This window comes from Phoca vitulina, unplaced genomic scaffold (assembly GCF_004348235.1).
Source record: "Phoca vitulina isolate PV1807 unplaced genomic scaffold, GSC_HSeal_1.0 scaffold1, whole genome shotgun sequence".
NCBI lineage: Eukaryota > Metazoa > Chordata > Mammalia > Carnivora > Phocidae > Phoca > Phoca vitulina.
Window position 1 is genome coordinate 57959219 of NW_022589704.1, and position 12700 is coordinate 57971918.

The 12700-nt window shown below is 36.3% G+C and overlaps 1 protein-coding gene across 1 annotated transcript in view; it reads left to right on the forward strand.

Annotated features, from left to right (window-relative positions):
- SP3 (Sp3 transcription factor) overlaps nt 1–12700 on the forward strand; it is a 57467-nt gene that overhangs the window by 2101 nt on the left and 42666 nt on the right. Inside the window, exon 4 of the mRNA XM_032407888.1 lies at nt 7224–8583. Coding sequence (XP_032263779.1) covers nt 7224–8583 — 1360 coding nt within the window. The remainder of the gene's footprint in view (nt 1–7223; nt 8584–12700) is intronic.

A 12700-nucleotide genomic window follows, 5' to 3' on the forward strand; every position in this document is an offset into this window, starting at 1 on the left:
CCGCCCCCGCCAAGGCCCTGCGCCCGCCATCCCGGGCCTGCGGCGCGCCCGCCAGCCCGAAAGGCCTCCCCGGCGCCCGCGCCTTCCGCGATACGGACGGATCGCGCAGCCGGGGCGCCCTTTCGGGCTCTTTCGCATGCCCGTGTGGATCGGAGGCCAGCCCAGGCTTTCTCTAAATTGTCACTGCGGCGCCTCGATCCAAATTGACTACAAAATGAAGTCAGAGAGGGCGGGGGTAGAGGACTCCAAAATGGATGTTTGAGCAATTCATATCAGTGCTGAAAACTCCTTCGCTGAACACTACAAAATTTTCAAGCACAGCCTATCGGCCATAGATAGTATCAACTACAGAGGCAGTGTCTCTAAGTCTTTAGTTTCTAGTATTTTTTGAACCTGGAGCTTTTTCTGCTGGAACTTACTAGAGCTTACTGATTTAAATCGCAAATTGCTAAAAAGAAACCAAAAAAGGAATGGTTTATTCTTTGAATTACCCTTTTGTATGCAGCAGTGAACACTTTGTGAGTGCTTTTTTAATGGCCATTCTAAATTGTTGAATTTTAGTTTTTGCAGACTTAAATTTGCAGGAATTTTTCATAAGTGGAGTAAGTGAAACATTCAGTTAGCGGCCGTTGAAATTGGCGAAGTTACTTAGATAATACTTTGGCTTTTGAAATTGAATATGAAATACCGGTGTTAGAAACAAAAGTACATGTAAGGAATTGTATTTATATGCATGCTAACGTATACTGTACTTACAGTTGAATTTGGTTGGCAAAGCTGTATTTTCATTTTATTACGATTATTGGTCTGATAAGGTGTGGGGTTCTGTTTGTAGTGTTTTTAGTTTGGGGGCAGGGGGGAGGAGCGGGTCAGTGTGTTGTATGAGGGCTTAATAAAATTAGCTAGACACAATTTTTAAGACTGTTAATTGTGATTTTTATGTTTGAATCGTCGCTGTTGTGTTAAACATGTAGATGGATTCACTTACTAAAATACTAAAAAGCTCTCCCAGTCGTTTTTGGTTTCTTTTGAGGTGGATTATAGGAATTGATTTGTGTAGTGGTATTTTTATTGGTCACTATAGACAAAAAAGTATGATATTTGGCATAGTCTGCAAGAAATTCTTAGTATGTCTAGACACTAAAAGTGAAGCTAATGTTAAGCTGTATTGTTAAATACCGTATTTGTAATTTTAGTGCTTCAAATGACACTAGAGGAAGGGATGTGAATAGCTTTAATTTCTTAAAAATATTCTGGGTTTTGTGCTTTTGTAAGCTGATTAAAATGTAAAAGCATAAAATTATGTTTGTGAGAGGCATGGTTACTTCTAAACAAACTATGGATTGGTAAGCCTTTTTATGAATTATCTCTCTAGCCCCACAGTGCCAAAACAAATTGACTATTTATCTTAAAATACCACTGCACAAGTAAAATTGCAAAGCAGATTGCTATTTCTTGTCTTTTACAGTATTTTCAATTACAACGAAAAGCTTCTTGTAACTGCAACTTACCTAGTTTATGTAGCTCACTGATGGGGGAGGGGAGAAGTGAAGGAGGAAGTTATGGGTGAAAAATATGTATATGTACTTGTGTATGTGAATCTCAGCCCTGGCAATAGAACACTGTCTCTGGTCTTACCCTCCTGTGGTCATATAGTTGTAGGGAGGTTGTTTCCATGCCTCTTCAACTCCTCCTCTCAGCTACCAAATCTCTACTGACATCACATTTCCCGCCAGATGAACATGAACTAGGATCAGTAGGAGCACTTTTCTTTGTATGTTTGGTACGCATGCATAAAATTTTTCACTGAGTAGAATTAGTAAGACTGGCTTGAATATGTTTGCCTTAGCAAGTGGCAAAATTAGTTTTCCAGTTTAAAAGTGAATTTCAGACATGTACATCTCAGAAAATGGAAGAGAATTTAAGTGATTTTTATGGGCATTTTTTTCTATTTAAAAATGTGCTTAGATAATCTTACTGTAATCATTCAATTACTGGGAATCATCAGAGGTCTGTAGAGAGCTTTTTTGTAGCTGTGATTTTTTTTAAATTTTATTTTGCAGTAATTTTATATTTATAGAAAAGTTGCAGAGATAGAACTGAGAGTTACCTTATGCCCTTCACCCAGCTTCCCCTAATGTTAGTATAACCATAGTGCATTTGTCAAAACTAGGAAACTAACAGTAATACAGTATTAACTAAACTACAGACTTTATTCTCATTTCACTTTTTTTCCCCACTAATGCCCATTTTCTGTCCAGGATCTAATCTAGGGTACCACATTGCATACAGTATTGTTGTGTTTAAAATCAAATAGAAATATACACGTAAAATTCAACTTTGTGCTGGTTTAGTTTAGTATTTTAAGATTAAAAGGGCATTGAAAAGCCAGTCAGCTGCACTGGAGATTTGTTTTAAGAGTTTTGAATTTAGAATTTGTTATATTATGATATGGGTTCTTTCTGGATCCTGGCCAAGAATGGTTATCCCCAGTACAGTGCTGAATAGGTCTAATCATAAACCATTCTCACCTATAATGTCCCACAGCATGGACTCCCAAAGTTGGTTTGATGGCAGGTCTCTTTTTTGTACTTTATTATTAGAAGTTGTATAGTTAATTTTAGTAATAAACCAGGAAATATAAGATGTAGATCTTCATGCAATATAAGTTTGTCCAATCTGTATTGATGTGAGTTTCTGGGTTATTAATTTGCTTAGTCCATTTGTACTTTAGTTTAAATTGTAATCAATTAATTGGGTAATTGTTTTTATTTGAAATTGATTTTGAGTTCTTCAGTGTTCCTTGAAGATTTTAAGAAACTTGAGTATTTGCCTAAGAGTGGTTCTTAGTTTGTTTCCACCTTAGCTTCATACTTGTTTTTGTTTCCAGTAACACTCTGCCCTTGCCTGTTTCTGGCTTTCAAAAAGCCATTTGTGGGAACTGAGAAGTTAATAATCCTTTCTGATTGCTATGCAATAAGTGGTATGAATTTTTCTTTTTTCCTTTCCACAGGTATTATCTGAGAAGATAGCCTCTTTTTTTTTTCCCATTCAACTGCCCCTCCCCCCCCTCCATGCCTGGTTGCACTGGAGAATGCCCTTGTAATGAATTGCTATAGCAACCTCCCAGGGCTACTCTTGATTTTGGTCCTTTTTACCTTGTGATTTTGTGTTTATGTACAGAGGGAGACTTAAGAGTACCTTCAGTTACAACTTTTTACAATAATGCCAACTTCCATGTCAGATGGTGTCTTGTTAGTTGTCTAAAAAGAATATTAGAATTACTGAGAGAACACTGGTAGATTTTTCTTGAGGGTTATCTGAACCAAATACTAGTTCTTGCCTGGGTTACGTGTTTTTATGTCTCTCTTTTGTTTCTATAGTGTTTCCAATAGCCTGACATCAAACATTTTTACAACTGTTCTTTGGTCTCAGATGATTTTCTAATTCATATTTTTTCGTGGTGTACTGCTGACAAAATTTCTCTTACAAATGAATGGGCTTCGTAAAGGTTCTGTAGTTTGGAAATTTGGGGGGCTTATTGTGGAATTATGGAAATAAATAGGTTTAAAATTGGTGTAGTTTTTCTTAGAAGACTAATTATCTCAAGGTCAGTTTTATTGATCAGTTCAATCATTTTCTTTGCAATGATTTTAAAGTAAATACTTTTAACTATTCAATAAATATTTACTGATCTTTATGCCAGGAATTGTACTAGGCATTCAGATCATCCTCTGTCCTCATAATCTTACTAATCATAATGTTACTTTAGGATTGTATAGTGCTTTATAGTTTGTAAAGCATAACACTTTCTTTTGGTTCTTATGACCCCACAAGGTAATAATTTTCCCATTTTTAACATAAAATTGAGTCCTGTTCTAAATCACACACAATGGCACAATTCTAGCTTAGGATTAGAAGTCAGTTCTGAGTTCTTTCCTTTCTAGTGTAATGTACTCCCCTCCCCCAAGCATAATGGTAGCTTAAAAATCATGAAGGTCTAATAGTTTTCTGACTCCGTGTTTTCTCTCCAATTCCATTAAAACATTTAATACTTAGGAAATTTTTTAAAGCATAAATTTATTTCATTTAAAAGATCCTTTTTGTTGCCTGTCTTTTTTCTTAAATTATTTGTTGCTGGTGTTCCTCCCTCTGGGTTTGTGCTTCATAAATATTTCTTGTATATCCATTTCACCTTAGGTTTATTCAGAAAAGTTCAAATACATCATGCTGTCTTAGGTTTGGGGATTTCCCTTCAATTAATGGCCTGCATTGTTGGGAAAAGTGGTACCACAGTTTATTTTTATTTAACTTCTGGAGAGGGGTCCTTGGGTAGTACTTACTCAGATTTGTCATTTGAGTAGCTGTATTTATTTTCATGGAATTTCTTGACTAAAAAGCTGTTTACTGATGGTTGAAAATCTGTCCTTACTACAATTTTGTAAAAAGTAATACTTAAGATGCCACAAATTCAACATTTTTTTAAGGATGAAAAAGGACAAAATGCCAGTATTGTAAAATAATCTGTACCTGAGATACTGTATTCTTTGGTATAAGTTGAATAATTGTAAATTTAGTGCTGGTCAAAAAAAAAAATTCAACAGTCAATTCTCCAGAGGTAAACAACAACCTTAGAAAAATAAAGATTGGATTTTAGACATTATATTTTAGTGTAGATTTCAGTATGAAGGATAGATGTAAATATCTTTATTTAAAATGCCAAGAGACTGAAATGAAACATGAATTATTGCTCTGATATTGGGAAAGATGACTTAGGCTTGTAATTCCTGTACCAGATAGAAGTTGAAGAATGACATGGAACTTTAATGACTGGTCTTTATTTTAGTAATTTAAGTTTGATAAATTTAAATGTTTGTATTTAAAAGATGATTATTTTAGTTCAAGACTATACATTTGTACTGGGTTCCACATTTTATCTGTCTTTAGTCTCTTCCGGCTTTCTTTCAGTCTCCTTCATTGGGCCTTAGTTATCTTTATAAAACACAGACCTGATTGCACCACTCACTTGCTTAAAAACCTTTTATAGCTTTCATTTACTATCTGTAGGATGAAGTCCAAACTCCTTAGCAGGGTATACAAAGCCATTAACTACAGGCCTTGATAAAAATGTCTAGTCTTGTTCCCCATTACTTTTCTCTATGAATATGAGCCTTTTCTGGATCCTCTCTTGAACTCCAAACTACACATTCTTTAGAGTTTCCTTTTGTCTGTGGCTGTTGTTTTATACCTTTATGAATGCCTCTGTCTCTCTTTCGTAGCTGCCTATGGTGAAGTCATAAATTTTATTCTAAGATTACTTAAAATATCTCTTGTGTGAGATCTTTTTTTTTTTCCCCCATCTTCTATGTTCCCAAAAAGCGTTTTGATCATATGGCTGGTGCACACCACTATTCACATAGTAGTAGCATGTATGTGTATGTCTGCTTGGATAAATTGGGAACCATTTGAAATAGAGATTGTTTATTTCATGAGCTTAGTCATATGCTTATTTCAACTTGGCCGATATGCTCAAATCTCTTGAATCATTAAACTGTGGTTCATCCATTGAAGTAATGCTTTTCAACTACGCATCTGTGTGAAAATTAGGTAGTTTTTTAAGAAACTCTTAAAATCTTCTGGTTCTATAATGGTTGTATTAAATTTTGTGGAATGGTTCATACTGAGAGAACAGTGTATGTCTTAACCTTTCTGTGTGGTCATATACCTCCTTTGAGAATATGATGAAACCCTAGATTATCCCTCTGTCTCCCAATTGCACTTTCTCAAAAAGTTGCTATGTTCATTTAGAGGATTCATAGATCCCTTGAAGCCCAGGTGTGGGTCCTGAGAATGCTGGGCTAGATACACTTAACGTTTTCATTGTCTGGTGATACACAGAGTCACAGGAAATTGCATATAGATCTAGAAGGAAGTGGCATAGGAATGGCTTTATTTTGAGGGTGAGTAATTCATATAGGATCTCATTTCCTATTATCTTTACCCTTGGTCTTAGTGGGAGACAAGCTTAGTATAGAATTAAAGGCCTGGCTTCTGGAGTTAGACTTGGCCTAGTTTTAAAAATCCTGTCTTGGCCATTTGAGACCTGTGTGATTTTTGTTTCTCAATTATTTCATTTGTGAAATAAGGATAGTGATAACACCTACCTTACAGGATTGTTGTAAGGAGTAGATGATATAATCTTATAAGTCATTATCATAGTACTTGGCATTAAGAGAATGGCTCCAGTGTGAGACATTACTTTATTCCCTCAAAAAATGTTATTCTTTGACATTGATGTATAAGATTTTATTGCTTTCTGCTTTCCTTTGTTGGTATTTTTCCAGTGTTGCCTAATCCATAAAATACGAGGATGGTAACTGAGAATTCTATCACATCACAGAATGCACAATGGATATGTCTTACTGCAAACATAAATAGAGTAGTAGGTAAAACCATCGTCTATATCCTTCAGCTTTTAGAGTCTAGGAAAACCTTTCAGATGGAGTGACTTTGCCATGTGGCCACAGGGCAATAATCTTAACTCATTAAAAATTTTTAAGGTCTCTCTTTTTTTTTTTCTTGGTAGTTCGTGGGAAAAGTAAAGAATTTGATGCCTTGCTAATGGAATAGCCTTAGCCAAGAAGTTTACTCTGGAGGACATTAATGCATGCCATAAAAGAGTAGCTTTAATAGTTTGACTTAAGGTTTACAGCAATAATACACAAATCTTAACTTCTCTAACTCAGATGACTTGATAACACAGTACTGGTTATGTTTGTTTTTTGTATACAAATATAATGTACCTAATTAGTGATATATATTTTTAGTAGGTTATATGTATTTTTTTAACTCTTCAGTGTTTGAGATCTTTGGTTTGAGCTGTCCATCATCTTTCCTAGCCACTTACACTTCTATTGATTTAACTGTATGGATTAGAGATCATAGGTGAGGAATTAGAAGACCAGTTCGTAAAACAAAGATTACTCTGAAATTTTTTTCCTGTTCAAATAGCATGGGTTATCTTTGCAGTAACTAACAAAATTGGAAATAATAATTATTGTGGTTTATATAGTACTGCTTCAGTATTTGAAGTCTGCTGTGTTATTAAGAGAACTTTTAATTTCAGGTAGTAGAATTCTGTCAGTTTTTAGATTTTTTTTGAGGACTGGTTTAAATATGCCACAAATATATATCACATAACATTTTTTGTTTTCTTTATCCAGACAGGTGATTTGGCTTCTGCACAGTTAGGAGGAGCACCAAACCGATGGGAGGTTTTGTCAGCCACACCTACAACTATAAAAGATGAAGCTGGTAATCTAGTACAGATTCCAAGTGCGGCTACTTCGAGTGGGCAGTATGTCCTTCCCCTTCAGAATTTGCAGAATCAACAAATATTTTCAGTTGCACCAGGATCAGATTCGTCAAATGGTACAGTGTCCAATGTTCAGTATCAAGTAATACCGCAGATTCAGTCAACAGATGGTCAGCAGGTTCAGATTGGTTTCACAGGCTCTTCAGATAATGGGGGTATAAATCAAGAAAGTGGCCAAATTCAGATCATTCCTGGCTCTAATCAAACCTTGCTTGCCTCTGGAACACCTCCTGCTAATATCCAGAATCTCATACCACAGACTGGTCAAGTCCAGGTTCAGGGAGTTGCAATTGGTGGTTCATCTTTTCCTGGCCAAACCCAAGTAGTTGCTAATGTGCCTCTTGGTCTGCCAGGAAATATTACCTTTGTACCAATCAATAGTGTCGATCTAGATTCTTTGGGACTCTCGGGCAGTTCTCAGACAATGACTGCAGGCATTAATGCCGATGGACATTTGATAAACACAGGACAAGCTATGGATAGTTCAGACAATTCAGAAAGGACTGGTGAGCGGGTTTCTCCTGATATTAATGAAACTAATACTGATACAGATTTATTTGTGCCAACATCATCTTCATCACAGTTGCCTGTTACTATAGATAGTACAGGTATATTACAACAAAACACAAATAGCTTGACTGCTTCTAGTGGGCAAGTCCATTCTTCAGATCTTCAGGGAAATTATATCCAGTCGCCTGTTTCTGAAGAGACACAGGCTCAGAATATTCAGGTTTCTACAGCACAGCCTGTTGTACAACATCTACAACTTCCAGAGTCTCAGCAGCCAACCAGTCAAGCCCAAATTGTGCAAGGCATTACACCACAGACAATCCATGGTGTGCAAGCCAGTGGTCAGAATATATCACAACAGGCTTTGCAAAATCTTCAGTTGCAGCTGAATCCTGGAACCTTTTTAATTCAGGCACAGACAGTGACCCCTTCTGGACAGATAACTTGGCAAACATTTCAAGTACAAGGGGTCCAGAACTTGCAGAATTTGCAAATACAGAATACTGCTGCCCAACAAATAACTTTGACGCCTGTTCAGACACTCACGCTTGGTCAAGTTGCAGCAGGTGGAGCCTTGACTTCAACTCCAGTTAGTCTAAGCACTGGTCAGTTGCCAAATCTACAGACAGTTACAGTAAACTCTATAGATTCTACTGGTATACAGCTACACCCAGGAGAGAATGCTGACAGTCCTGCAGGTGAGTCTTAAGTCTTGTCATGCCATAGATACGTGATTTGTTGACATGCAGGGATATTTTTTGTTTTAAGGTGTTTTCTATATCTGTCTATCTTTAAAGGTGATGATACATTTCCCTTTGTTTGTATGAAAAGTAGACATCAAGGTGTCTTCCAGATTGTTCTTGAAAGTTTTGAAGTCAAGGATTCATTTCTTCATTATGCCATAAATTACGTTTGTAGTTTTTCTTTAATTTTATATCTGTTTTCACATCTGATTGGTATTGTCAAGCATTACAAAATTTTTTTTGGCAGGTAAGGTGTCTTGGTTGTGCTTCTTGTGATGTAAATTAAATATTTTTGCATTATATTTGTCTGGGGAATCAGGTTGTCATGGTGAAAACGTGGCACTGGGAGCCAAGACCATTTATGTTGTCTCACCCGCTAGCTAACTGTGTGATTGTGGCCAGATTGTTTTCTCTTGCAAACTCGGTTGTCTCATTATACAAAATGGGGTTATTGGACTAGGTAACTATATCCTAGGGTACCTTCCAGACTGAAAATTCTTTGAATCTGTGATAGTTTATTCTTTTAAGTGTGTAGTGAGCATTAAATTTAACTGTGCTAGATATATTGTTATTGATAGTATGGGTAGAAATTTCAGAAGTCTACTCTTCCAGTTTTGGCAGATATTAAAAATACGGTTTAAAAGAGATGGTATTGTCATTATCTTAATGTTCATTTAGATGACTTGTTACTGAATGTTTTGTTGTGCACTAAATCCTTAGTTTTACACTTCTCCTTTGTATTTGGGTTCTTGTGGTGACTACTACTATTATAACCTTCCACTTGAGTCAGATTCCAAACTCTTACATTAGGACACTTGAATTTGATTTATTGAAATAATTCCTATCACAATAGAGATGACCTTTTTTCTTTGGAGGAATTTGTCGTCTATACTTAGAAAATTGGAATTGTTCTAAAGCCTCAGATCTGTACTTGGCAAGCCTTTAATTGCATTTGAGCCTTTTGAAGCAATGGTTTAGAGCACCCATTATCAAAGCATGGTCTGTGGACCCCTGGGGGATCCGTGAGACCCTCTCAGAGGTCCTTGATGTCAGATTACTTTTCTTAATACTATAGTTACTTGCCTTTTTTGTTGTGTTTACATTTTTTTTTTTTTTTTTTTAAGATTTCATTTATTTATTTGACAGAGAGAGACACAGTGAGAGAGGGAACACAGCAGGGGGAGTGGGAGAGGGAGAAGCAGGCTTCCCACTGAGCAGGGAGCCCGAAGCGGGGCTCGATCCCAGGACCCTGGGATCATGAGCTGAGCTGAAGGCAGACGCTTAACGACTGAGCCACCCAGGCGCCCCTCATTGTGTTTACATTTTCACAAAATGGCTTGTGTCTTAGCAAAAATGAAATTACTGGCACCAAACTATACTACTAGTTGTTGTATTCTTCATGATCATGTACTTGCGGTTAAAGAAAAATGCACTTTTCACTTAAGAATGATCTTGATGAGCCAATCAAAATAGTTATTTTTACTAAATCTTGACCCTTGAGTGCTGTATTTCCTTTTCTAAAAGATAGCTTTACTGAAATATAATTCACATACCATAAAATTCACTCTTTGAAGTATATAATTCAGTGGTTTTTATGTAGTCACAGACTTGTACAACCATCACCACTATCTAATTTTAGAGTGTTTTCACAAAAAAACCCATGCCCATCAGCAGTTAACTCCTCATTTCCTCCCTCCCCTTAGCCCCTGGCAACCACTAGTCTACTTTCTGTCTCTCTGGATTTGCCTATTCTGAATTTGCCTGTTATTTCATATCAGTGGAATAATACATTTTGTGGATTTTTGTATCTGACTTCTTTCATTTAGTATATTTTCAAGGTTCATCTGTATTGTAGCCTGTGTCAGTATTTCATTCCTTTTTTGTGGCTGAATAATATTCCACAGTAAGGTAAATGAATAGACTGCAGTATATATCCAGTTGAGGGACAGTGTTTCTACTTTTTGGCCGTTATGAATAATGCTGCTATGAACATTTGTGGACAGTTTTTGTGTGGACATGTTTTTGTTTCTTTTGAGTATATACAAAAGAGTGGAATTGCTTGGTTGTATGCTAACTGTTCATGTTTTGAGGGACTGCCAAACTTTTTCTAAAGGGACTACACCATTGAGTGTTCCAATTTCTCTACATTCCTACCAACATTTACAGTTGTCTTTTTGATCATGGCCATCCTAATATCCTAATGGGTGTGAAGTGGTATCTCATTCTATTTTTAATTTGCTGTTCTTGCTGCTTGTCTTTGTAATATTCATTGTGATAAAATGGGAAGTATGCTTTAACAAAGCATTTCTGCTGTATACCAAAATAAGGTGATTGTCTTAAAAAAAATTTTTTTTGATTGTGCGGTTGTAGGAGTTGCAAGGTGAATTATACGCTATTTTCATAAAAGATTGTTTTTTCTTGAAAGAACAACTGACAAACTTATGGTTATTGAGAGATTCATGTATTTAAGAGCAAATATTTTCTCAAAAAAAAAAAAAAAAGAATTAAGTGAGCTGGTTACTTAAAGGAAAAAAGCCTGACAGTATTTGCTACCAATGATAAAATTTGGGTTTTCCAGTGAAAATTAGAATTTTGTAAAACTCGAAACTACTACTATGAATTTGATAGCTTTTACTAATAAAATACTTTTCTGATGAGATGGAGAGTGATATTAATAAATGGGATTTCTTTGGGGTTACTGTATTATAAAGAAATGTGCCAACATTTGGAAGATCTATATGATAACTCAGTGAACCAGTAGTTGTCAGATATCAATTCATGTTACAAAATCATGCAGGGGTAAAAAGATCCATTCAGAGTTTGAGATAGACCAATCACAAGTGTGTAGAAAGTTTATCAATATGGTTTTAGGTTTTACAGTACAACTGACCTATAAGAAACTGCCACTTGTCAGGTTTGGTATATAATCAAAGAATGCTGAAAGGCAATCAAATTACTCTTCCTTTTCCAGCCATATATCTTTGTAAGACTGGATATTCATTCTGTGCTTCACTCCAGACCACATGCTGCCAACAGAATGCAGAGGCAAAATATGAGACTAGTTGTTTTCTTTTAACCTAGGCATTTTTTAAGAGTTTTGCAAAAATGTAAAACATAGTCTTCTCATTAAGCTTTTGTTTATATTTTTGGACAATAGTAGTTTTTCATAAAATGCTTAATTTGTGTTAACATGTAATGGATTCATTATTCTTAAAACAGAAAATCATAGTTTCTCATAATTTTTTTTTTTTTTAGATTTTATTGATTTATTTGACAGACAGAGAGAGAGAGACAGCGAGAGAGGGAACACAAGCAGGGGGAGTGGGAGGAGAAGCAGGCTTCCCGCGGAGCAGGGAGCCTGATGTAGGGCTCGATCCCAGGACCCTGGGATCATGACCTGAGCTGAAGGCAGACGCTTAGTGATTGAGCCACCCATTAAAATATATAATCTACATGAACAAAAGCTTTTGGAGACCTCAGTAATATTTAAGAGTTTAGAAGGAGTTCTGAGACCAAAAAGTTTCAGAATACTGATAGAATGACAGATTTCTAAAGATACAGCTGGTAGTTTTTAGAAACCAGTTAAAGTTTGAACAAAATTAAGGTCGTGGAGATCTATACATGTTAAGAAAAAATCCTAGGAGATTTATTTGTGATTTTGTGGATTTATGAAGTAGATTGTTACAGAGCACTAAATATTTCAGTACAGTGGTTTATTTCTAAAATACTATCAGAATAGCAACATTGTATGAATTAGATACAAGATGGACTTTTTATTCTCAAATTTTACTTTACAAATTTAACTTAGTTTTGTTTTATGTTTTAGAGAGAGATCAGGGGTGGGGCAGAGGGGGAGAGAGAGAATCTTAAGCAGGCTCCACATCCAGTGCAGAGCCAAGGCGGGGCTCGATCTCATGACCCTGAGATCATGACCTGAGCTGAAATCAAGAATCTGATGCTTAGGGCGCCTGGGTGGCTCAGTCGGTTAAGCGACTGCCTTCGGCTCAGGTCATGATCCTGGAGTCCCTGGATCGAGTCCCACATCGGGCTCCCTGCTCGGCAGGGAGTCTGC